The following is a 25,751-nucleotide window of genomic DNA, read 5'->3' on the forward strand; positions in this document are numbered from 1 at the left end:
ATGAAGCTTTACAGAAACACAGCCACACCCATTCTTTGACATCTCTGTCAAATATCTATGGCTGCTTTTGCACTACAGCAGAGTGGAATGGTTGTGACCAAGACCACAGGGATCCAGCATTCTTGCCTGAAGAATTCCGTGGACAGAAGAGCCTGGCAGGCTACAGTTGATGGGGTCAGAGTAGGACACAACTGAGCAACTAAAACTTTTCAGAAAAACCTGCCATACCTAATATAAAAAACTGATCTTGGATCAAAGGGAAGAAAATGGCCCAATTATCTCTTGTAAAACGAGAGCATTCTACTAAACGATTTCTAAGATCCTTTGCTTCTTTAACCACTTCTTGCTACTCGAACGGGCAAGTATTGACATCCCTGACAAACGTCATGTGATAAAGTGAAATGAGCACAGCACTTATTCTTGAACTGAGGATAATAACATCTGTGATAATCAACTCTTAGGACTGCTCTGAGGATTAAATGGGATCATTTATTTTAAAAGAAAAGGATGGTGACGCATTATTTCAAACATTCAATGTGTCTTATTACTAACATTAACATAATTATACTAATAATATGTATTAACAGGCCATATTTGGGGTGAGAGTTGGGTTCTGAGAATTATAAATGTAGTGAGTGTTGCATTTCTTACAAATGGGAAGAACAAGAAACACAAGATCAGTTATATTCTCATTGGTTGAGCCAAAATCTAAGAACTCAGTTATTACAGTAAGCACATTAAGTTTTTCAAAAAGACAGGCACAGTTACTTCTGAAAGGATCAAGAAATGGATATAATACTCACAGTACTCAGAAGAGACATGCAGACTTAACAATCCTGTCATTCCAAAATAAGAATTTTCCATTACTGACACTAGAACTATCTTGGCAACACTAGTTCATTCTACTTCAGCAGGTACCAGTGGATAAAACAGCCCAGCATTTGACTACAGTGAGTATCAACTTCAGAATCCCATAAAATAAAACCTGTGGTGCCTGGGAAATTGAATCATACTATACTTTTCAAAAAGATTCACATATAAACTTATTGCAAGTAGCATTCAAGCCAAAGCATGTTTGGAACAAGAAGCTTTTTGCACTGATTCCATCATCTTTTCGTTCTTTCAATAAAAGAACAGTTGAGTTTCTAGAAAACTGCCAAAGTAATCTATTTGTAGGTAGCTATAGATTTTTATCCCAAGGGAACAGTGAATAGGCTTGGGAATATTCTTACCATCTTCGTGTCTCTAATGAAGCAACCCACAGACAAGAATTTGTTTTATTGTTTTTGCTTTTTCTCAGAATGTATAGCATTAGAACAGAGAAAATTTTGTAAAAAAAAAAAAAAAAAAAAACCACATTATACAAACACTATATAAGACTTGGCAAAAGCATTATAATATGAAAGCTATTTAAAATTGTGCCTATAACCTGAATTCTATCAAAATTCTACTATTAAGGAGACCTTGGAGGAAAGTGGCTTGCCTTCTCAAGTAGGTTTTAGGATTAATAACTTCTGTACAAACACACACACACGAATATAAAACACCAACACACAAATGCCTGGAAAGCTTTTGGACATGAGCGAAATCATTCTAATTATTTCTGCCAACAAATTCATGATATATCGTCTGCCTATTCAGCTTTCAGAAACAAATCAAAAAAATCCTTCTCTAACATCATCTATTTTGCTTTTATTTACTCAATTTCACATGATATAAAATTGCAGATTATACTGCCTTTCTTATTAAAGAAAAACAGTGAAAGTGTTACTCAGTCATATCCGACTCTTTGTGACCCCATGGACTGTATGTAGCCCACCAGGCTCCTCTGTCCATGGAATTCTCCAGGCGAGGGTACTGGAGTGGAGAGCCATTCCCTTCTCCAGGGGATCTTCCTGACCCAGGGATCAAATCTGGGTCTCCTGCACAGCAGGCAGATTCTTTACCATCTGAGCCAGCAGAGAAGCCCCTATTCACTGAGCCTTAGTACTTCTATCTCTTAAACATATCTTGATTATATCATTTCTGCCCACTCACTGTACAACTTCCCTGGTCCTAGCCACCACCACTAATTTTTAGACTTATTTCAACAGCCTCTAAATGAAGTCAAATGCACCAAGAAATCCCTCTGGACCACTTCAGCCCATTCTCTGTGCTGCATCCAAAATGATGTACACAATGTAGAACTGATGACATCACTTTCCACTGTGCAGTGCTCCGTTACAGACCTCAAACTTGACCTGCACCTGTGAAGTTCACATCGTAACTCTCCCCAGTGTGTAACGCATTCTCTGCTTCTGATATGCTGGCTCTTTCCAGTCTAACCACTCTGTGTGCTACTGTTTCCAAATAGAAATGCTCTTCCTCTTAGTCCTCAGAAACTCAGACCTCACTCAAATATCAGTTTTCAAATTTCAGCTTTCTCCCTTATACTTAAGATCTATTCTGACATTCTACTCTGGGCTTAACTGTCCCTTTCTCCAACAGACCAAGTTAAAGTTCTTACCTTGGAGTAGTAGACAGATAGTGACCAGGGTCCTGTGACCTGCCAGCCACTGGGTCACTTTCCAGGCTAATTTCCGTCATTTAATTAATTTCTTATTGTTAGGAATCTTCATTTACAAAAACAAAAATACCAAAACAAAATCATTACCTTACTTAATAAAATCTAGAAAATTAGCATATATGGAAATGCCTTATTCTTCTAAAGATGTAGTTTTTAAACATATTACGTTATTAAATAAGCTACACGTATGTCAAAATACCTGACACAGAGATATTCAATGAATGTTATATGAATTTATATTAAGCAATTAATTAATCATGGAGTAGGATAGTTCCCTGTAAAGTGCTGACTTTTTTTTTTTTTTAGTCACTAAGTACTGTCCAACTCTTTTGTGACCCCCATGGACTACAGCCTGTAATTCGCCAGACTCCTCTGTCCATGGAATTTTCCAGGCAAGAATACTGGAGTGGGCTGCATCTCCTTCTCCAGGGCATCGTCCCAATCCATGAATCAAACTCGCGGCTCCTGCACTGGCAGGTGTGTTCTTTACCACTGAGCCAGCAGGGGAGCTCTAAAGCACTACCTAGACAGCACTTAAAGCAAGTTTAATATGAATTAGTAAGAAACAGCACTGGTGTGAGTTTTAATGATTATGAAATCATTTTGGGCAGGAGCTGGCTACACATGGAGGGACAGATTTCTTGAGAGATGGGAAGAAAAACTAATCTTGCAACTCTTGTTAAAGAGACCAAAAAAAAAAAAAAAAAAAAGAGGTATAGGTGCCAAAACGGAAGAGCTAGACTTAACCCAATTTTTTAAAAAAGCCAGACAATGAGAACAGGAAGATAAATAAGAGAGAAACAAATACAAGAGAAACAATTTTTAAAACTCCATGAGTCTTGTGATAAGGATTAAAGTACAGAGTGATCAATAATCACTCAAAAAAGGAATATCCTACCACCTGATTCAATTTAACATGACTATACTGCTACCGCTAAGTCACTTCAGTTCAGTTACTCAGTCGTGTCTGACTCTTTGCGACCCCATGAATCGCAGCACGCCAGGCGTCCTTGTCCATCACCAACTCCCGGAGTTCACTCAGACTCACGTCCATCGAGTCAGTGATGCCATCCAGCCATCTCATCCTCTGTCGTCCCCCTCTCCTCCTGCCCCCAATCCCTCCCAGCATCAGAGGCTTTTCCAATGAGTCAACTCTTCGCATGAGGTGGCCAAAGTACTGGAGTTTCAGCTTAAGCATCATTCCTTCCAAAGAAATCCCAGGGCTGATCTTCTTCAGAATGGACTGGTTGGATCTCCATGCAGTCCAAGGGACTCTCAACAGTCTTCTCCAACACCACAGTTCAAAAGCATCAATTATTCGGCACTCAGCTTTCTTCACAGTCCAACTCTCACATCCATACATGACCACTGGAAAAACCATAGCCTTGACTAGATGGACCTTAGTCGGCAAAGTAATGTCTCTGCTTTTCAATATGCTATCTAGGTTGGTCATAACTTTTCTTCCAAGGAGTAAGAGTCTTTTAATTTCATGGCTGCAGTCACCATCTGCAGTGATTTTGGAGCCCAAAAAAATAAAGTCTGACACTGTTTCCCCATCTATTTCCCATGAAGTGATGGGACCAGATGCCATGATCTTCCTTTTCTGAATGTTGAACTTTAAGCCAACTTTTTCATTCTCCACTTTCACTTTCATCAAGAGGCTTTTTGACTTCCCTGATAGCTCAACTGGTAAAGAATCTGCCTGCAATGCAGGAGACACCGGTTCAATTCCTGGGTCGGGAAGATCCCCTGGAGAAGGAATAGGCTACCCACTCCAGTATTCTGGCCTGGAGAATCCCATGGACTATGCAGTCTGTGGGGTTGCAAAGAGTCGGACACGACTGAGCAACTAACTTTCACTTCACTTCACTTTCTGCCATAAGGGTGGTGTCATCTGCATATCTGAGGTTATTGATATTTTTCCTGGCAATCTTGATTCCAGCTTGTGCTTCTTCCAGTCCAGCGTTTCTCATGATGTACTCTGCATAGAAGTTAAATAAGCAGGGTGACAAGATACAGCCTTGACGTACTCCTTTTCCTATTTGGAACCAGTCTGTTGTTCAGTCGTGTCCAACTCTGTGCGACCCCACAGACGGCAGCCCACCAGGCTCCGCCGTCCCTGGGATTCTCCAGGCAAGAACACTGGAGTGGGTTGCCATTTTCTTCTTCAGTGCATGAAAGTGAAAAGTGAAAGTGAAGTCGCTCAGTCGTGTCTGATCCTCAGCGATCCCATGGACTGCAGCCTGCCAGACTCCTCAGTCTCTGGGATTCTCCAGGCAAGAGAACTAGAGGGGGGAACATGACTATAATCATCCAAAATTGCTCTACCGTATCTTTATGTAAAAGACATCCACTGTGGATCATACAAAAGGAAAAAGATGTCATAAAATCCTGTAGTATAGACAATATGTCTAGGAAGAGAAACTACTTAGATCCAATCAAGCACATCCCACTCCTTTACAAATAAAAATTCTGACCTAAAGTTCAGAGACATGAAATAACTTGGCAAGGTCAACAGTTATGTTATTTACTCATCTAATACTTGTACCTTGAATACCACTCCAGGGTCACTTCTTTACCATGCCCAAAATCTAGAACTTAAATGCCAATTCTTTCTATTCAACATCTCCCTTATAATAATATAATTTATATTTCTCCATGAAGTAAAATTTTTTTAGATATTATAAACAAAGCCAGGTTTGGCTATGTTCATATTAACAACTGTATTAGTTAATTTATAATTAATTACTGAAGTATAACATGTAATTTTAAAATAATAAATGATACTGAAATACATTTGGTCCCATCTTTGTAAAGAAATAGCATGACATAAACTAAAGGCCATTTCCACTGTTTAAAATAGAATCCAGTGCGTACGCGCACACACACACACACACAAATCTAATAAAAGAAATCCCCAGGCATATTTTTGAAAAACTGAATGACCAAACCAATTGTTCATTTCCTTTTCAAGAGATAAAATTCATGTAAGCCTCTTAATAAAGGGGGCTACTTTCATTTACTTTGCTTCTGTGCATTTCATGTTAAATTCTATAAACTCATTTACTAGAATAGCAGCGCCAAATAAATTCACAAACAACTTTGCTCATCTGACCAAGTTTAGTAAACTACTTAAAATAGGTAATTAAATAATGACTCCAAAACCCCGTAGGTAATCAATAAAAAAAATATTAATCAGAAAACCAAGCAAGAGTCCTCTGGAATTCATTCTATTCATACATCCATTAGAACATCATTCTATCTGAAAATAAACAACCTTTATTCATTAAAAGAAAGACTACCAGAAAGTATGTCCTGTGAGAATCAGCTCTTTATACATCACTAGTTACATGTCCATCACAATTAATCTTAGGTAATTTCCATACCCCATAACACAAACTTTCCAGTAACCATTTGGCCAGAAGCAAGTATCTCCTAAAACTTAAAAAAACAGTCAATTCTTTCTATTCAACACCTCCTACAAGAAATGACTTCATCATTTCTCATCTTTGTGTTGGACATGAATCCCGTCATGACTGAAATTGCTAAAAGGTTCTAAAGGTATTTTAAACTAGTATTTATTTAGATTTTATTATTGATTTAGACAGGAAACACCCAAACTCACTATATACAAAGACAACAAATGAAAACATTTGAAGAATTCTGTGGAAGTGATTGTACTTCTACCACAGAAGCTGTGTATAAACATGAGAGAGAAAACTTTAATGTATCTAAAGTGATGACATCATAAGCATTTAACATATGATAAAGTTAGAATTTTCTAAGGGAAAAATCAAGGTATCCATAAGGCTACAAGAGCAACATGGTTAAGAAAGGAGTAAAGAATCTGCCTGCAATGTGGGAGACCTGGGTTTGATCCCTGGGCTGGGAAGATCCCCTGGCAAAGGGAATGGCTACTCACTCCAGTATTCTTGCCTGGAGAAGTCCATGAACAGAGCAGCCTGGCGGACTACAGTCCATGGGGTTACATAGAGCCAGACACAGTTGAGTGACTAACACTTTCATTTTTCACTAAGAAAGGAGTAGAAAGGGGAATTGGGCTGAATCCCTAGGTTATTCATTGACTATTAAACACTCACTCTCACACACACACACACACACACACACACACACACACACAAATCCATTCAAAAATAAATATAAATAAACTAGAGACCTGAAACATATATAGCTGATTCTTGAAAAATGTGGGAGTTAGGGGTACCAACCCTTTGTATGGTTGAAAATCGACACAACTTATAGTCAGCCCTCCAAATATGTGATTCCTCCTCTGTCCCACAGTTCCTCAGCATCCACACATTCAACCAATTAGGGTAGTGTAGTATTATAGCATTTAACTACTGAAACAAATCTGCACAAGAGGACCTGCACAGTTCAAATCAATATTGTTCAAAGGTAAACTGTGCTTGGTAAAAAGTAAACCCAATATGGAGGCAGTAAGAATTACAATAGGAAGTACTCTCTCGGTTTGTCTTGTAAGAAATTTTACCTCAAAAATAAATCTTAACAAAAAACACATCTTACATCTTAGTCTTGTAGTTGTACAGTTAACAGGATGAAATATACATAACAAGAAGAGAAAGTGAAAAACATACATGATAGGTTCTGTTAAGAAATTTAACAAGATCACAGATTTTTTATAACTTAACTTCAATAAAGGCTCAGTACCCTGTGAAGCTAAAGTAAGAAACTATCGGCATTTAAAATAAGGAATCAGTATGTTTTTCAAATTGTCCTTTGTTCTTTATTAGGAAGAAATGTTAAACACATATATTTGAGTATATGTGTATTTTTAATCTTTTTCCGTCTTATTATTTAACACATTCATGAGAGCATAAGAGTAACAAGTGTATATGATAAACTGCACATTGGATTGATTCTGTTCCTGGCTTTGCCCCTGGTGAGCATGGAACCTTCTGGAAACAATTTACATCTCTGTGACAGTTCCCCAGATGTGAATGTATCAAGTGTCCATTGATGTTGGCTTTCTACTTTTTTTATTTGCTGACATGTTCAAATATTAAACATTTTGAAGTATTTTAAAGATCATGTATTCTGATCTGTTATGTCAATAAGCTACTTCCTGAGAACCAGAACTAAATTAGGCACTTTTGAAAGTTTATTTATGTTTTTCAAAGCATTAAAATTCCATATGGGAATTTGTTTTTTGCTTAAGTAAATTCATGAAAAGATTCCTATCTCTTCTAAAGCACCAATAAAGTGACTGCCTGCATTGTCAGAGGAAAGTAGAGTCCTACAGTAATCATCCAGATAATTACCATAAAATCATTTTTCTGTGGAAAGTGATAAACTGTTTTATCAAGTAAAATTAAAGAGTTTTCTTGGTTTCTCAATTTCAAATTTCCATTTAGATTTGTAGCCAATTTTCTTCTGCTTTTAAAAACTAAACATTTCTCCGGTGCCTATTACATGATCAGCTATGTTTATGCAGTAAGTAAGAATATACTGTCCTTAATCTCATCTAATCCCCTGTGGCTCAGCAGTAAAGAATATGCCTGCAATGCAGGAGAGCCATGAGACTTGGGTTTGATTCCTGGGTGGGGAAGATCCTTTGGAGAAGAGCATGGTAACCCACTCCAGAATTTCTGCCAGGAGAATCCCATGGACAGAGGAGCCTGGCAGGCTGCAGTCGATGGATTCGCAAAGTCAGACATGACTGAAATGAATAAGCATGCACGTAATCTCATCTGATAGTGGTATTAAAGAATGTTTTATGAAAATCTTGCCAGATCCAAATAAATTAGAATCTCTATTTTACTTTTTGGACCTGGAAAATATTTTTTGACAGTTTCACAACTGGCTTTACATAAACTTGGATGGAAAATTGCTTTGTGTTTAGTTCTGTCTCCTGAACTCTCTTCTCCATTGTTGGGGAAAAAAATACCTCTCTGATCATTAATTTCTAAGCAGATTCAGGCTACGATTCAAGACTCTTAGCACTTTAGTGTCTTAAACAGTTTAAGTAAAAGACTACATAGGTTTTTTTTTTTTTGAAGTGATTTTTATATCAGAAATTTTGTGACTTTACCTTTTACTAGTTTGCTACTTTATTAAAATAGTACATTTTAATAAACATAATAAATTTTAGCAAATTTATTTTATGGCCTTTTCTACAGATTTATCATTATGTACGTAGTGAACAAAAGCAAACAATAAGAGTAGAAAACAGAGAAATGAACATGTCCCACGTTGAAAGCTACTATTTCAGATGATTCCAAAAAGAGCTTTCAGATGACCCTCTTGACAGCTGCAATCTGAAAAAGCTACTACCAGTACCTTATACTCCCTGGTAACCACAAGAAAGATAGGCTAACAAAAACTTCAGTCAACTCAGGATAAAAAAACTTGGCCCCTTGATAACTTACGTGATAGACTAAACAGCATCAGAAATCACATCTGAGAAGGATTCTTAAACACAATTCCTACACAACTTTATGAAAGAAAGCTTTTTTTTTTTTTTTACTGTTCATAAGTTTTTTCTTGTTACAAAACACAGAAAGGGATTTAAATTTTTTAAATTCCTTCATACCAACCAGTTTCTAGTTTAGAAAAGACTTTTTTTTTTCTTTCAGGTAGAGCATAGACTAGTACAAGATGTGCTTATTGTCCAAATATGTGTTCCTAGGGGCTCACAGTTGATAGGTGGCATAGGATAACAAATGCCATCCTAAGGCACACAGACTCACTGAGAATTAATACAAAGTGATCCACCCGACTATCTCTGCCCACTTTAATGCTGGCACCTCTTTTGCCATCTGTCAGTCTCCAGTTGACTACAGAAATTTGGAAAATTCTAATAATTGACTATAACTATAATTTCGTTATACTTATCAAAACAAAACGTTTTCTAAGTTGATCAAATTAACATTGCTTAAAATCTTTAAATCATACTTAACATCATCGACAATTAAGAACCTAGCAAAATGAGGCTTCTTAAAATACATAAAATGAATATAAGAAGGATGACCAAATAGATGGTCCAAAAAAGTATTTTGAACACAACAATAATAAATACTTTTTAAAAAACTGAAAATATTCAAAGATGTCCTTGAAGGAAGTCATTTAGTTCACTTCAGTCGCTCAGTCATGTCCAACTCTTTCTGACCCCATGAATCGCAGCACGCCAGGCCTCCCTGTCCATCACCAACTCCCAGAGTTCACTCAGACTCACATCCATCGAGTCAGTGATGCCATCCAGCCATCTCATCCTTGGTCGTCCCCTTCTCCTCCTGGCCCTAATCCCTCCCAGCATCAGAGGCTTTTCCAATGAGTCAACTCTTCACATGAGGTGGCCAAAGTACTGGAGCTTCAGCTTTAGCATCATTCCTTCCAAAGAAATCCCAGGGCTGATCTCCTTCAGAATGGACTGGTTGGATCTCCATGCAGTCCAAAGGACTCTCAAGAGTCTTCTCCAACACCACAGTTCAAAAGCATCAATTCTTCGGCACTCAGCCTTCTTCACAGCCCAAGTCTCACATCCATACATGACCACAGGAAAAACCATAGCCTTGACTAGACAGACCTTAGTCGGCAAAGTAATGTCTCTGCTTTTGAATATGCTATCTAGGTTGGTCATAACTTTCCTTCCAAGGAGTAAGCGTCTTTTAATTTCATGGCTGCAGTCATCATCTGCAGTGATTTTGGAGCCCAAAAAAATAAAGTCTGACACTGTTTCCACTGTTTCTCCATCTATTTCCCATGAAGTGATGAGACCGGATGCCATGATCTTCCTTTTCTGAATGTTGAGCTTTAAGCCAACTTTTTCGCTCTCCACTTTTACTTTCATCAAGAGGCTTTTTAGTTCCTCTTCACTTTCTGCCATAAGGGTGGTGTCATCTGCATATCTGAGGTGATTGATATTTCTCCTGGCAATCTTGATTCCAGCTTGTGTTTCTTCCAGTCCAGCGTTTCTCATGATGTACTCTGCATATAAGTTAAATAAGCAGGGTGACAATATACAGCCTTGACGTCCTCCTTTTCCTATTTGGAACCAGTCTGTTGTTTCATGTCCAGTTCTAACTGTTGCTTCCTCACCTGCATATCGATTTCTCAAGAGGCAGGTTAGGTGGTCTGGTATTCCCATCTCTTTCAGAATTTTCCACAGTTTATTGTGTACTTATTACCATATAAATGTTTACAAGGTCGTTCAAAAAAGTTTATTTTTGCAAACATAACCTAAATTTTAAAAACAGAAGACAAAATTATTTTAATAAATATCTTAGTTTTTCCAAAATAAAACCCCAATTACTTGTCCTACTCTTCATGCTAAAATTTTGCTCCTTTCTTTACGTAGATCTTAAAGCAGCTGCTTCAACCTGTGCCAGCTTACCTTAAATAACAAAACCCTTCCTACACTAAGTATTCCCTAACTCATTTTGCTTTCATAAAAGCCAGGGAGAAGTTAATCTTTGAAAAACCAAGACTCCTGCAGAACTAAAACTAAAATCTAATCATCCTAAATACTTAGAACCCAGCACCATTACCTATCCATTCCGTTAGTAGTTAGCTCCCTCCAAGAGGTAGATGCTCCAGATGAAGCTCCAGATGAAGGAAGCCACATATACCTTTTGAATGACTGCTGAATGACAGCTAATGGGGAATTCCAAAAATACTGTCTGTGTCTACATGAGAATATAATAGAAGAGACATGTGGGCTTCATCAGTTCTGCAGGTCTGACGTCAGTTTCTTAGCACTGAGAGCATGACCTAATGTTTTCACCAAACAAATGTCCCAGCTAAACTGACCTTCAGTTCCGCTTCTTCTGAATACCCATCCCTATACGGTAAAACATGATGGCACTGCAGACAACAACCTTTACCAAAAAACCCTCACCAACACCTACTCAACCACAATTTTACTCTTCATCTGGCTGATTCCTACCAAGTCTTCCCCTCTTCAGATGGACTGAAAATCAAAGTTGATAAACCTTTCTACAGGAAAAAGGACCCCTATACTAAATTTCAGCCAGACAAAATAGGACTGTAACCATTTACAATGTGCTCTGTGCTCAGTCGCTGAGTCATATCTGACTCTTTGCAACCTCAGGGACTATGGCCCATCAGGCTCCTCTGTCCATGGAATTTTCCAGGCAAGAATACTAGAGTGGGTTGCCGTTTTCTACGCATGGATTCAATAACCACTGAATCACATTGTCCCAGAATAAAACTGGAGATACTTTTCTATGACTCTAATTGTCACTTTGCATGTATTTTCTAATGAATAAAACCTATCTGTTGAGGGAAGCAAAAGAATTCATTTTTCTTAGAACTTAAGAGTGCTTAACAAAAGCCTTTTTAGAAAAAAAAAAAAAAACCCATGGTAAGGTAGTTTTTGTCTTGGTTTAATCTTCTAGACAAGTAATTCCAATAGAAGCAAAGTAGACACACCATAGCCTTAGAGCTGCCTGGTTCACATAACGATGGATTAATTGCAAAGTCATGTCCGACTCTTGTGACCCATGGACTGTAGGCTGCCAGGCTACTCTGCGCATGGGATTTCCCAGGAAAAAATACTGGAGTGGGGTTGTCATTTCCTCCTCCAAGGGATCTTCCTTACCCAGGGATCAAACCCACATCTCCTGTGTCTCCTGTATTGCAGGAGGATTCTGTACCCATTGAGCCACCACAGAAGCCAAAAGGTGGTTCATATAATATCTTTTGCAGACATATATACATATATTGCAGAGAAGGCAATGGCAACCCACTGCAGTGCTCTTGCCTGGAAAATCCAATGGATGGAGGAGCCAAGTAGGCTGCAGTCCATGGGGTCATAAAGATTTGGACAGGACTGAAGTGACTTAGCAGCAGCAGCAGCATACATATATTGATGTTTTGAATTCTGGTGTTGGAGAAGAGTCTTGAGAGTTCCCTGGACTGCAAGGACATCAAACCAGTCAATCATAAAGGAAATCAGTCCTGAATATTCATTGGAAGGACAGATGCTGAAGTTGAAGCTCCAATACTTTGGCCACCTGATGCAAACAGCTGACGTATTGGAAAAGACCCTGATGGTGGGAAAGACTGAAGGCAGGAGGAGAAGGGGACGACAGAGGCTGAGATGGTTGGATGGCATCACTCATCATGATTAAATGGACATGAGTTTGAGCAAACTTTGGGACTCGGTAAAGGACAGGGAAGCCTGGCATACTGCAGTCCATGGGGTCGCAAAGAGTTGGACATGACTGAGAGACTGAACAACAATACATATATATGTAATTGAAAAAAAAAGGTTCACATAATATCTTTTCAATTACATATATATGTATACATGTCTGCATATATATTTACACTTACATACCCATACACTGTATCTACCTGTGTGTATATATTTTTCTCATTAATGTGAAAATTGTGTCCCCAGATATCTAGACTCTTCTATTTTACAACTATAATATTTTCTTCAGAGCTATTGATATTTATTTGGGGAATATTTGAATGGCTCTGCCAAATTTTAAATCACAGGGAAATTGAAGTGGCCTTTTGACAATTTAGAGGCAAAGGAGCATCAGAAGGAAAACAGATGAAGCCTTTAACAATCATTCACAGGACAATTCAAGAATCTGGTGACAATTTACTTGGCTCTCAAAGAAGGCAGTATTCTTTACCTTTCCAGAGGTTTGCTCCACCCTAAGGATTCAGATTCTAGATGTGTTATGCCATTTTGCTATGGAGGTTAGTAATAACCCTAATATCACCATGCTGACTCTACCTATGCAACGGGAAACCAGTGGGTAAGCAAATATTATGGAGTGACAACTGTCCTGTTTAAAGTGAACCTTGTACAATTTTTATGGTATACTGACTTATAAAAATACTATTCTAAAGCTAGTTTTCATAGACGTTTCCTTCCTAAGTAGAAGACTGTTCATCTTTTCCCTTAGCTTGATAAAGAATGCTAGGTAGCCAAAAATATCTGGCATTTACTAGGATGAAATGGAACTTTACAGAGGTCAACAGAAAACTGAATTCGAATACTTATGGAAGTAATACAAAGGACTTAGATTGAGATACAATAGTTGCAATAAACTACCAGTTCAGTTCAGTAGAGTAGCTCAGTCATGTCCAAGTCTTTGAGACCCCATGGACTGCAGCATGCCAGGCCTCCCTGTCCATCATCAACTCCTGGAATTTACTCAAACTCACTTTCACTTTTCACTGTCATGCACTGGAGAAGGAAATGGCAACCCATTCCAGTGTCCTTGCCTGGAGAATCCCAGGGATGGGGGAGCCTGGTGGGCTGTCGTCTATGGGGTTGCACAGAGTCCGACAAGACCGAAGCGACTTAGCAGCAGGAGCAGCATGTTCATTGAGTCAGTGATGCCATCCAGCCATCTCATCCTCTGTCGCCCCCTTCTGCCTTCAATCTTTCCCAGCATCAGGGTCTTTTCAAATGTCAGTTTTTTCCATCAAGTGGCCAAAGTATTGGAGTTTCAGCCTCAGCATCAGTCCTTCCAATGAATATTCAGGACTGATTTCCTTTAGGATGGACTGGTTGGAACTCCTTGCAGTCCAAGGGACTCTCAAGAGTCTTCTCCAACACCACAGTTCAAAAGCATCAATTCTTCGGCGCTCAGCTTGCTTTATAGTCCAACTCTCACATCCATATATGACTCCCAGAAAAACCATACTTTTGACTAGACAGACCTTTTCTGGCAAAGTAATGTCTCTGCTTTTGAATATGCTATCTAGGTTGGTCATAACTTTTCTTCCAAGGAGTAAGCGTCTTTTAATTTCATGGCTGCAATCACCATCTGCAGCGATTTTGGAGCCCAAAAAAATAAAGTCTGACACTCTTTTCATTGCTTCCCCATCTACTTGCAATGAACTGATGGGACCAGATGCCCATCGTGACATTGTATAGGAGGCAGGGATCAAGACCATCCCCAAGAAAAAGAAATGCAAAAAGGCAAAACGGTTTTCTGAAGAGGCATTACAAATAGGTATGAAAAGAAGAGAAGCAATAAACTATAAGAATTAACAATTTAAAAACTTTGAGATAGAGAGAATGTGTGTGTATTTAATGAAGAGAGGCAGAGGAAAGGAGTAGAGGAAAATTCAGTGATGATACAGATTCCCACCTGGGTACCTGCCACAACTGTACTGCCGCTAAGAGAAGTCAATTGATGGGGAATTTGTTTTGTGATAGATCTGATAACGCTAGCTGTGAGAGGACAGTCAAGTACTCAAATGGAAGTACCTAATAAAATGCTGAACAATGTAGAACTGAAGCTCAGGAATCAGATTAGAGCAGCAGCAGTGAGCTTTGATTCATCTCATCCAAATTGGAAAGAGCAGGAGCTAGGCTATTAAATGAAACTAACACTGCATGGCTGCCAAAGGCCTAGGACTGTAACATGAACTATATTTAATCATTTTAACCCTGACAATAAAGTAGGGCTATAGTAGACTCATTTCTTAAAGGAGGAAAGCAAGTATCAGAAAAGTGAAGTCACTTGACCAAAGAAACAAGGTTTTCTGAATTCAAGGCTTTCCTCTCTTTACAGTACCATTCTGCCTCTTTATTTTTTTTTTATTTATTTCATTTTATTGCTGCATTATACTTTACCATATCGACATACCACAATATCCTGGTCAATGGGCAGCTTTTTTCTTTTTTTTTAAATTTTTTATTTTTATTTTTTAATTTTTATTTTTACTTTATTTTACTTTACAATACTGTATTGGTTTTGCCATACATTGACATGAATCCAGCACGGGTGCACATGTGTTCCCAAACACGAACGCCCCTCCCACATCCCTCCCCATAACGTCACTCTGGGTCATCACCGTGCACCAGCCCCAAGCATGCTGTATCCTGCATCGGACATAGACTGGCGATTCGATTCTTACATGATAGTATACATGTTACAATGCCATTCTCCCAAATCATCCCACCCTCTCCCTCCCCCTCAGAGTCCAAAAGTCCGTAACACACATCTGTGTCTTTTTTGCTGTCTTGCATACAAGGTTGTCATTACCATCTTTCTAAATTCCATATATATGCATTAGTATACTGCATTGGTGTTTTTCTTTCTGGCTTACTTCACTCTGTATAATCGGCTCCAGTTTCATCCATCTCATCAGAACTGATTCAAATGTATTCTTTTTTACAGCTGAGTAATACTCCATTGTGTATATGTACCACAGCTTTCTTATCCATTCATCTGCTGATGGACATCTAGGTTGTTTCCATGTCCTGGCTATTATAAACAGTGCTGCAATGAACATTGGGGTACATGTGTCTCTTTCAATTCTGGTTTCCTCGGTGTGTATGCCCAGCAGTGGGATTGCTGGGTCATATGGCAGTTCTATTTGCAATTTTTTAAGGAATCTCCACACTGTTCTCCATAGTGGCTGTACTAGTTTGCATTCCCACCAACAGTGTAGGAGGGTTCCCTTTTCCCCACACCCTCTCCAGCATTTATTGCTTGCAGATTTTTGGATTGCAGCCATTCTGACTGGTGTGAAGTGGTACCTCATTGTGGTTTTGATTTGCATTTCTCTAATAATGAGTGATGTTGAGCATCTTTTCATGTGTTTGTTAGCCATCCGTATGTCTTCTTTGGAGAAATGTCTATTTAGTTCTTTGGCCCATTTTTTGATTGGGTCGTTTATTTTTCTGGAATTGAGCTGCATAAGTTGCTTGTATATTTTTGAGATTAGTTGTTTGTCAGTTGCTTCATTTGCTATTATTTTCTCCCATTCAGAAGGCTGTCTTTTCACCTTGCTTATAGTTTCCTTTGTTGTGCAGAAGCTTTTAATTTTAATTAGATCCCATTTGTTTATTTTTGCTTTTATTTCCAGTATTCTGGGAGGAGGATCATAGAGGATCCTGCTGTGATTTATGTCGGAGAGTGTTTTGCCTATATTCTCCTCTAGGAGTTTTATAGTTTCTGGTCTTACATTTAGATCTTTAATCCATTTTGAGTTTATTTTTGTGTGCGGTGTTAGAAAGTGATCTAGTTTCATTCTTTTACAAATGGTCAACCAGTTTTCCCAGCACCACTTGTTAAAGAGATTGTCTTTACTCCATTGTATATTCTTGCCTCCTTTGTCAAAGATAAGGTGTCCATATGTGTGTGGATTTATCTCTGGGCTTTCTATTTTGTTCCATTGATCTATATTTCTGTCTTAGAAATAAAAGGAATCCAAATTGGAAAGGAAGAAGTAAAACTCTCACTGTTTGCAGATGACATGATCCTCTACATAGAAAACCCTAAAGACTCCACCAGAAAATTACTAGAGCTAATCAATGAATATAGTAAAGTTGCAGGATATAAAATCAACACACAGAAATCCCTTGCATTCCTATACACTAATAATGAGAAAGGAGAAAAAGAAATTAAGGAAACAATTCCATTCACCATTGCAACGAAAAGAATAAAATACTTAGGAATATATCTACCTAAAGAAACTAAAGACCTATATATAGAAAACTATAAAACACTGATGAAAGAAATCAAAGAGGACACTAACAGATGGAGAAATATACCATGTTTATGGATCGGAAGAATCAATATAGTGAAAATGAGTATACTACCCAAAGCAATTTACAAATTCAATGCAATCCCTATCAAGCTTCCAGCGATATTTTTCACAGAACTAGAACAAATAATTTCAAGATTTGTATGGAAATACAAAAAACCTCGAATAGCCAAAGCAATCTTGAGAAAGAAGAATGGAACTGGAGGAATCAACTTGCCTGACTTCAGGCTCTACTACAAAGCCACATTCTGTCTCTTTAGAAGAATACCTGGGAACATGATATAAATGAGGCTTCCCAGGTGGCTCAGAAGTAAAGAATCCACCTTCCAATGCAGGAGACACAGAAGATGCAGGTTTGATCCTTGGGTCAGGAAGATGAGGAAATGCCAATCCACTCCAGTACTCTTGTCTAGAAAATTCCATGGACAAAGGAGCAGGGTGGGCTACAATCCATGGGATCACAAAAGAATTGGCCAAAGAGTTGATATGAATGAAATTTCTAAGCAAGTGAACATGGAGAGACGAACAGGGAGCCAAACAGAACTTTGACTTTGTCTCCATCCTATAGAGCCTTAGAGACCTCCAGCCCTGGGAACGCCTCATGATGTTCCTAAAAATCTCAATGAAAACATCCATATTTCTGTTAAAATCAGTCAAATGAGGAATTTGGATTGCCACAGTCAGTAGCAATCCTGGAACTCATCTTTAGGGCATGAAGTCAAATACAACAGGCCTGTGAAATAATCAAACTTCCCCCAACTGCTACTTCATTTCTACACGCACGGCTTTGTTGACAGCTACTTATTTTTAGTGCAAATTTTCTTTATTCTGTATTAATAATCTCACCTAACAAAAGGTAAATTTCCACACTATGGGACAGGCCTGTGCATTAGAATTCACCAACTGCTAAGCAATTGTTTCGAGAATTTCATGTTTGGAATCCCTTCCCACACCAATGCTGCTGACTGCAGATTCTTATCGGCTGGTTCCTCAGGCCTGGGCTCTGATTTTATTACTTCTTGGTTTTGCTCTCTGAAATTCTTCTCTGCGACACAGTTTTAAAAGCCAATAAAAGTAAATTCTGTACTAAACATAGAGCTTTAGTCTTTCATAGAAAAAATCTCTCAAACTTTCCTGGGCCATCTTTCTAGGACTCCTCTCTCATTGGTTGTTCATTCTACTTTTGCTGTCCATGGGACACAGAAGATGAAAAAAAGTAAGAGTATTTTATTGGATATGATTTTTCCCCACTGTTTTTTTTATCTTTGGGATTTCTTCTCTAATGGCATTCTGATGATACACTAAAATAAAGTTCTTTCAAATAAAGTTCTTTCACATTATCCAAACAACTTGGTCAACTCAGCAATAAACTCTGTCATTCAAATGAAGGAAAAGACATGAAATTTTTGCTAGGTTGAATTAAATTGTTTTTCAAACCTGTCAGTTCAACCAAATAATTGAAATATTAAGCACCTGCAGTTAGAGAAGTCAGAGTAAGAAAGCACATTCAAGAATCCACCAAGAAGAATTTCTTCATTTAGGTTTAGTTCGATTTCTTCAGTTGGATGAAATTTTGTTAAAAAGAAAAGCTCAATTTCAAAGAAAAAAGCATAAGTTGAAAAGTGAGTTAATTAACTTACTGAAATAACCACAACAGGGTATAAAATGGAAAGATTACTCTCTTCCAGCATATTCAGTAACCTCTGGGTTTCTTCAAAATCAGAGGTCATAACCTGAAAGACCAGAAAAATAAAAGAAAGTAAAAAGAGGTTAGGTGACTTAAGAGTTAATTCAAGGAGAAAAATGGAGAGCTTTAAATATTTAAACATTTAAAATATCTATCAAGCTTAATTTTAAATTTTCAAGCAATGTTGATACCCAGAAGATTATAGCTATTAAAGAATTCATTAATTCAAACCTGTCTTTTTATCTATTTTTTATCAGAAACTTGAAAATACTGTCTAAAGAAATATCACTCTCTTCTCATTGTGGGAATTAGGTTGTAAGAAAATGTTATTTCCTTATTTCAACAGACGAAAATCTTATGAAAATCTTAAATCAAATATTTAAGAATCAAGAAAACTAAGTACTCTTCCACATTACATTCACATAAATTCTCAAGCACTTTCAATCATTTGTATTTACTACTTACATTCACACAAACAAAATTGTAGCATTGCTCTAAGATGATTTGCTGAAGATCTTGGCCAGATGTGACTTGTACATGCTAGGACAAAGAACATACAGGGAAAAAAGAGTTTACAAAGTACAAAGAAAACGAAACATGAAGATAGATAACTTTATGAACACAAAATTCTATAGGTACATAAAGCCAAGGACCATATATAAAAACAAAATAACTCTGACTTAAGTTTCTGAGGCTAAAAAAAAAAAAAGCATTTGAAATAGTCCATAAATAGTTAATATTATTGTAGCAAATAAGGATTTGGGAAATTGTTTTAGATAAAAAGAGGTAGAAAAAGCTCAAGATATATTTAGGACTAGGTAAATAGTCTGGCTTTTTTATATAAAAATATACTGCAAAAAATAACTGAATAAAATTTAAACTTGGTTAGATGAGATTTGTTAAGAGATTCTGGAAGCGTGTTAAATACTACAGTTACAAAGAAGAGATTTCACTAAATATGGAATGACTAGAAATAGGGAAAGCAACAAGAGATTATATCATAAGAGGGCTTATTCTGAGGGTCAGAATAGAAAGACCCTGAGCTCACCCCTCCCATGAAACACCAAAACTACAGCCATATGTAGAATAATTTTCTCTGAGAATGACTTGAACATTAGCAGAACAGACTTTCTACAACCAAGGGTATAAAGGAAAGACTGCATCAAGACAGGTGGGAATAGGCAGAGGGCCAATCTAGTCAGGACCCCCACTCCTGGTGCCTCACTCCATATGCAGGAGGAATACTGCAAACGTGAAGTCCCCCCTAAGGAGTTCGGAGTCTGAGTCCCACACTGGATTCCCCAGCCTGGGGCAGAGGGGCCTGCACCAGCAAGAAGAGCTGCCATCATATCTGGCTTGAAAAAACAACATCTGAAAACTTCCTAAATTTGGGGAAAAAATAGACATCCATGTCCAGGAAATATAGAAAGTACCAAACAAAATGAATCCAAAGAGATGTATACCAAGACACGTTATAATTAAAATGTCAAAATTCAAAGATAAAGAGAGAATCTTAAAATCAGCAAGAGAAAATCAATTAGTTATATACAAGAAAAGCTCCATAAGACTATCAACTATTTTTTTCAGCTGAAATTTATAGCCCCAGAAGCAACTAGCATGATATATTCAAAGTACAGAAAGGAGAAAACTTACAACCAAGAATACTCTAGCCAGCAAGATTATGATTCAAAATTGAAAGAGAGATACTTGAGTTTTCCACAAGCAAAAGCTAAAACAGTCTGTCACCACAAAACTGGCCTTACAAGAAATGTTAGAGGGAATTCTTTAAATGTAAAATGCCATAGCTAGAAACCAGAAATGTATGAAGGAAAAACTCACTGCGAGGCAAACATTTAGTAAAGGTAGTAGATCAACCACCTATATAGCTAGTATGAAGACTAAAAACCAAAAGTAGTAAAAATCATCTGTATCTAAAATATTTAAGTGATACCCAAAGCAAAAAGATATAAAATATGACATCAAAAACATAAAACACGGATAAGAACAAAATGCTGTGCTTTTAGAATGAATTTGGACTTAAGCCACCATCAACTTCAAATAGACTACTACATACATAGTTGGTCATATATGAATCTCATGGTAGCCACCATGACCCTCATGGCTTCCCCAGTGGCTCAGTCAGTAAAGAATCGACCTGCAATGCCAAGACCCAGGTTCAATCCCTGGGTTGGGAAGATCCCCTGGAAAAAGAAATGGCAACCCATTCTAGCATTCTTGCCTAGGAGATCCCATGGACAGGGGAGCCTGGTGGGCTACAGTGCCTGGAGACACAAGAGTCAGACACGACTTAGCAACTCAACCACCTAAACCACCACAGTAACCACAGGCCAAAAACCTCTAACAGATACACAAAAAATAAAGAGAAAGGAATCCAAACTAACACTAAACAGAGGCATCAAACGACAAGGGAAAAGAACAAGAGAAGAAAGAGAGAAAGAACTACAGGCCAATCAGAAAACAGAAAATGAGAAAGAGAAGTAAAGGTTTGAGGTCTTGGCGATGCGATAGAAATTAGGTGGCTCATAAATTTCAAAATTTTTATTTTTGTTTAAAGTTCTTGAGTAGATATTTGAGAGAGAACATTACTTTAAAAAAAAGACAGAAACAAAATGCTGCCATAGTAAAATAGAGAAGAAAACATCTTGCACTGTGTAACACTAAGTTTGTTCAAGAAGTTTCATCTTCTAGATATTACAGGGACATTATTTTTCATGGGTCTCTCCCGTATCCAAACATTTTTAAGGGCATGAATAGCTAGTATACACCAAACTGACTTTTCAAGGATGTTCATATAGCAGGCAGACTTTCAAAAACAGGCAAAACCTTCTTGGAGCAAATTTGCTTGTGTTCTACAAAGTAGAGACATCTCTCTCTATAGAGAAGATCTGCTTGGTATTCTAGAGTAATAAAGACAACGTCTCTCTTGTAAGAGGAGGATGGGCTGGTTTGCCAGCAGTCCCAGTTTAACAGCAGTGCTTCTCAATAAGAAGATTCTTTTTTAACGTGCTCCACTGCCTAACATCCATCTCTACTGACATTTCCCTGGAGGAATTGCAATTCAGAAAATCTGTGCTGCTCTGTTATTCTCCTTACTGCAATAGTCTTAACTAACTCTTTTCACTGACTCTGGAGTTTCATGTCTTTTGCCAATATTTACAACATCGACATGTGTGTTTGCATTCAAAATGAGTATAATCCTCAGATCCTGCATAGTTTCTGACTTGACAGTTAATGAAATAAGGCAACCATGTATCTTAACTTCAGCAAATATGAGTGAATTCCGAACTCAAAAAAAATTACTTACTTAAAAAATTTTTTTTCTTTTTGGAGATACATAAAATAAGATCTAGGACAAGAACATGAGGGATATTCCAATTTAGCTTTTCAAGTATTAAAAATGATAAAATCCTTGAGAACAGGGAATGGGGTCTCTGAGGACAGAAACATGTTTGTAAACACTAGCACATACTCAACAAATAGGTTTTTAAAATTTAGTGGTCTTATTCCAGAAAAAAGAAAAAAAGGATATGTTCTTAAAATCAACTACATGGAAGTTTTTTAAAAAGGTTAAAAAAAAATACATCCAAAAATAACACTACCTAGAAATAATTACCCTGAGCGTTGGATAAGTATCATTTCAGCAGTCATCTATTAATAATATATGCAGTAAGCTGATAGGACAAAAGGACAAAGGAACAGAAAAAAAAAACTTCAGCAAATATGAGTGAATTCCAAACTCAAAAAAAATGACTTACTTAAAAAGATTTTCCTTTTGTAGATACATGAAATAAGGTCTAGGACAAGAACATGAGGGACATTCCAATTTAGCTTTTCAAGTATTAAAACTGATAAAATCCTTGAGAACAGGGAATGGGGTCTCTGAGGACAGAAATTATATGCACGTAGTTTAAAAATTCTTTAGTGTTAGCAAAAAAAAAAAAACCCCAAAACCTTAAACATAATAAACCTGAAATTGCTGCTAAACTTCAAATTATTCTTCACCTCCAGGGAGCTTTTCCTAAAGGTTAAGATGTCATGAACCGGGAGAGGACACTGGACTTTCAATGGCGACACACTGCATGTGTAAGTCAGTGTTAACTGATTTCCTTCTAGGATAGAGAAAGAAACAGCAGATTGTAATTCTGCCCACAGCCTAGTTCTGGTCAATCATACTTTTATCCTGACAAGGGTTATTAGATTCATAGCCTATTCTATAGCCATAATTCACACAAGTTGACATAATATATCTATGCTCAAGACAACAGCTTTAAACAAAATCTCTCCATTTATAAATTCATATTAATTCACTTCTCTATTTGATGAACTTCAACTGCAAGTAGTTTTTCATTTGTTTTTTAATACAAGCCTCGACATTTTTACATTCATTGAGTGTTTCCTTCTATTCTGGGAGAATAGCTTATCTAGGAATAAAAGTTCAGTCCACACTTTTCCTCAAAGATTTGTAGTCTCTGCACAACTATATTCAAACACAAAGCATTGTCCTGATGATTTTTAAAGTCCATATGTCATTTACTCAATCTCTATTCACCATTTTTGGGGGTTAGATTTCAACTTCTATAGCTCTAATAGAAAATAGACACAGAAGTTACATGAAAGTTTTTTCCTGTTGTCTAATTAAATGACAACTTGGCTGGTGGTAATATTCTTGGATTCCACTTTCATTCCCTCCAAAATTTACAGACAATGATTCATTGTATGTATTTGAATGGTAAGTAAGAAGGTGTAAGAGGTCTGGGACACTGTCCTCCTTTCTATAAGTTTTGTTTTTGTGTTTTGCTCCTAGGTACCTACCTCAAGAATTCTTTATGAGGAAGTTCAAAATCTTAATTAGAATCAGACCATATTTAAATTTTCAATTGCTGTTCCACATTTTTTTCTGAAAATATACCCTTTACATTTTATAGAACCAGTTAGGCATTTCAATAAAACTTTTTTTCTAACTTTCCAAATAATATCATTTTTCTACTTGACATATTACATAAATATAGCCCATATATTGGATGCTTTTATCATTATTCACATCTATTCTCTATTGTTTATCATTTAATTTTTACTTTGAATACACTGTTATTATCTCAAGTTTCCCTATGATAATAACTGACCTTTGCTTCTATATCTAATGTACTAATCATTTCTATTACATTGTTGCTCAATTGTCTCCATAGTTCTTTTTCTTTTTTTTTCTTTCTTTTTATTTTTACTTTGTTTTACTTTACAATACTGTATAGGTTTTGCCATACATTGACATGAATCCAGCATGGGTGTATATGCGTTCCCAAACATGAACCCCCCTCCCACCTCCCTCCCCATAACATCTCTCTGGGTCATCACCATGTACCAGCCCCAAGCATGCTGTATCCTGTGTCAGACATAGACTGGCAATTCGATTCTTACATGATAGTATACATGTTACAATGCCATTTTCCAAAATCATCCCACCCTCTCCCTCTCCCACAGAGTCCAAAAGTCCGCTATACACATCTGTGTCTTTTCTGCTGTCTTGCATACAAGGTTGTCATTACCATCTTTCTAAATTCCATATATATGTGTTAGTATACTGTATCGGTGTTTTTCTTTCTGGCTTACTTCACTCTGTATAATCGGCTCCAGTTTCATCCACCTCATCAGAACTGATTCAAATGTATTCTTTTTAACGGCTGAGTAATACTCCATTGTGTATATGTACCACAGCTTTCTTATCCATTCATCTGCTGATGGACATCTAGGTTGTTTCCATGTCCTGGCTATTATAAACAGTGCTGCGATGAACACTGGGGTACATGTGTCTCTTTCAATTCTGGTTTCCTCGGTGTGTATGCCCAGCAGTGGGATTGCTGGGTCATAAGGTAGTTCTATTTGCAATTTTTTTAAGGAATCTCCACACTGTTCTCCAAAGTGGCTGTACTAGTTTGCATTGCCACCAACAGTGTAGGAGGGTTCCCTTTTCTCCACACCTTCTCCAGCATTTATTACTTGCAGATTTTTGGATCGCAGCCATTCTGACTGGTGTGAAGTGGTACCTCATTGTGGTTTTGATTTGCATTTCTCTAATAATGAGTGATGTTGAGCATCTTTTCACGTGTTTGTTAGCCATCATAGTTCTGATTCCATTAAACTCTTCAAATACTGTCTTTTGAATTTTTAACCTTCTTGAATTCAGATTTTTACTGAGTTTTTCTACAGAACCAAAAGGAGTGAGACTATTTTGAGGGGTAGGAGAGTCTTGAGGTTTCTTCCAGGTTTTTAAAATCAGATTTGTATGTTTTGTGATTTTCAGTATGCATTATAGAGCTTAATTATTATTTTTACAAACTGATGAGTTTTAAAATGATAGAATGATAGGCACTGATAGTATTCCCTGCCTCTGCTGAAGTACCACAGAGAGTTGAGGAATTTGCCCACTTTTCCAGACCTTCATTTTTTTAACCCACCTAAACAAAAAAAAAATGAAAGTCAAACTACATTTTTTTCCATCTTGAAACTGAGACTCTTAATTGTTTCCAGTGAAGTTTAATTCTTTTATTTGGTCATACTGCTTTTCTCCCAAACAGAAAACAAACAATATTTTCCATGCTTGAGTAAAGAAACTTAGATTTTACCTAAATATAGCAGAGGAGACTTTGACACCTTTAATAAACAAAGACAGCCTTAGACAATGCTATTAGGTTGTTTATGAAAATGTTCTATGGCATCATCTTAAACTGTCATTCCTAATGTTTCCACATTCAAACATAACAAATGGAACAATCTGCTGGCTAGAACTCCTTGATCTGTAAATATTTTGGTTCAAAGAACATTTAAACAAAATTTAAAACAACCTTCCAATGTGTTTACTAAAATTTAAAAAGCATAACCCCCACTCCCCCCCCAAAAAAAACCACCATGAAATATTTTCCTTACATCATAAAAAAATAAGAAATTTAAAAATAT

The 25,751-nt window shown here is 37.2% G+C and overlaps 1 protein-coding gene across 1 annotated transcript in view; it reads right to left on the reverse strand.

Moving 5' to 3' along the window:
- The window catches only part of CRPPA (CDP-L-ribitol pyrophosphorylase A), a 372,890-nt gene that overhangs the window by 154,178 nt on the left and 192,961 nt on the right, over positions 1 to 25,751 (reverse strand). The window contains exons 7-8 of the mRNA XM_052638722.1: positions 19,245 to 19,319; positions 18,733 to 18,825 (exon numbers count right to left, since the gene is read on the reverse strand). Of these exons, the coding sequence (XP_052494682.1) occupies positions 18,733 to 18,825; positions 19,245 to 19,319 (168 nt within the window). The remainder of the gene's footprint in view (positions 1 to 18,732; positions 18,826 to 19,244; positions 19,320 to 25,751) is intronic.

This window comes from Budorcas taxicolor, chromosome 4, assembly GCF_023091745.1.
Source record: "Budorcas taxicolor isolate Tak-1 chromosome 4, Takin1.1, whole genome shotgun sequence".
NCBI lineage: Eukaryota > Metazoa > Chordata > Mammalia > Artiodactyla > Bovidae > Budorcas > Budorcas taxicolor.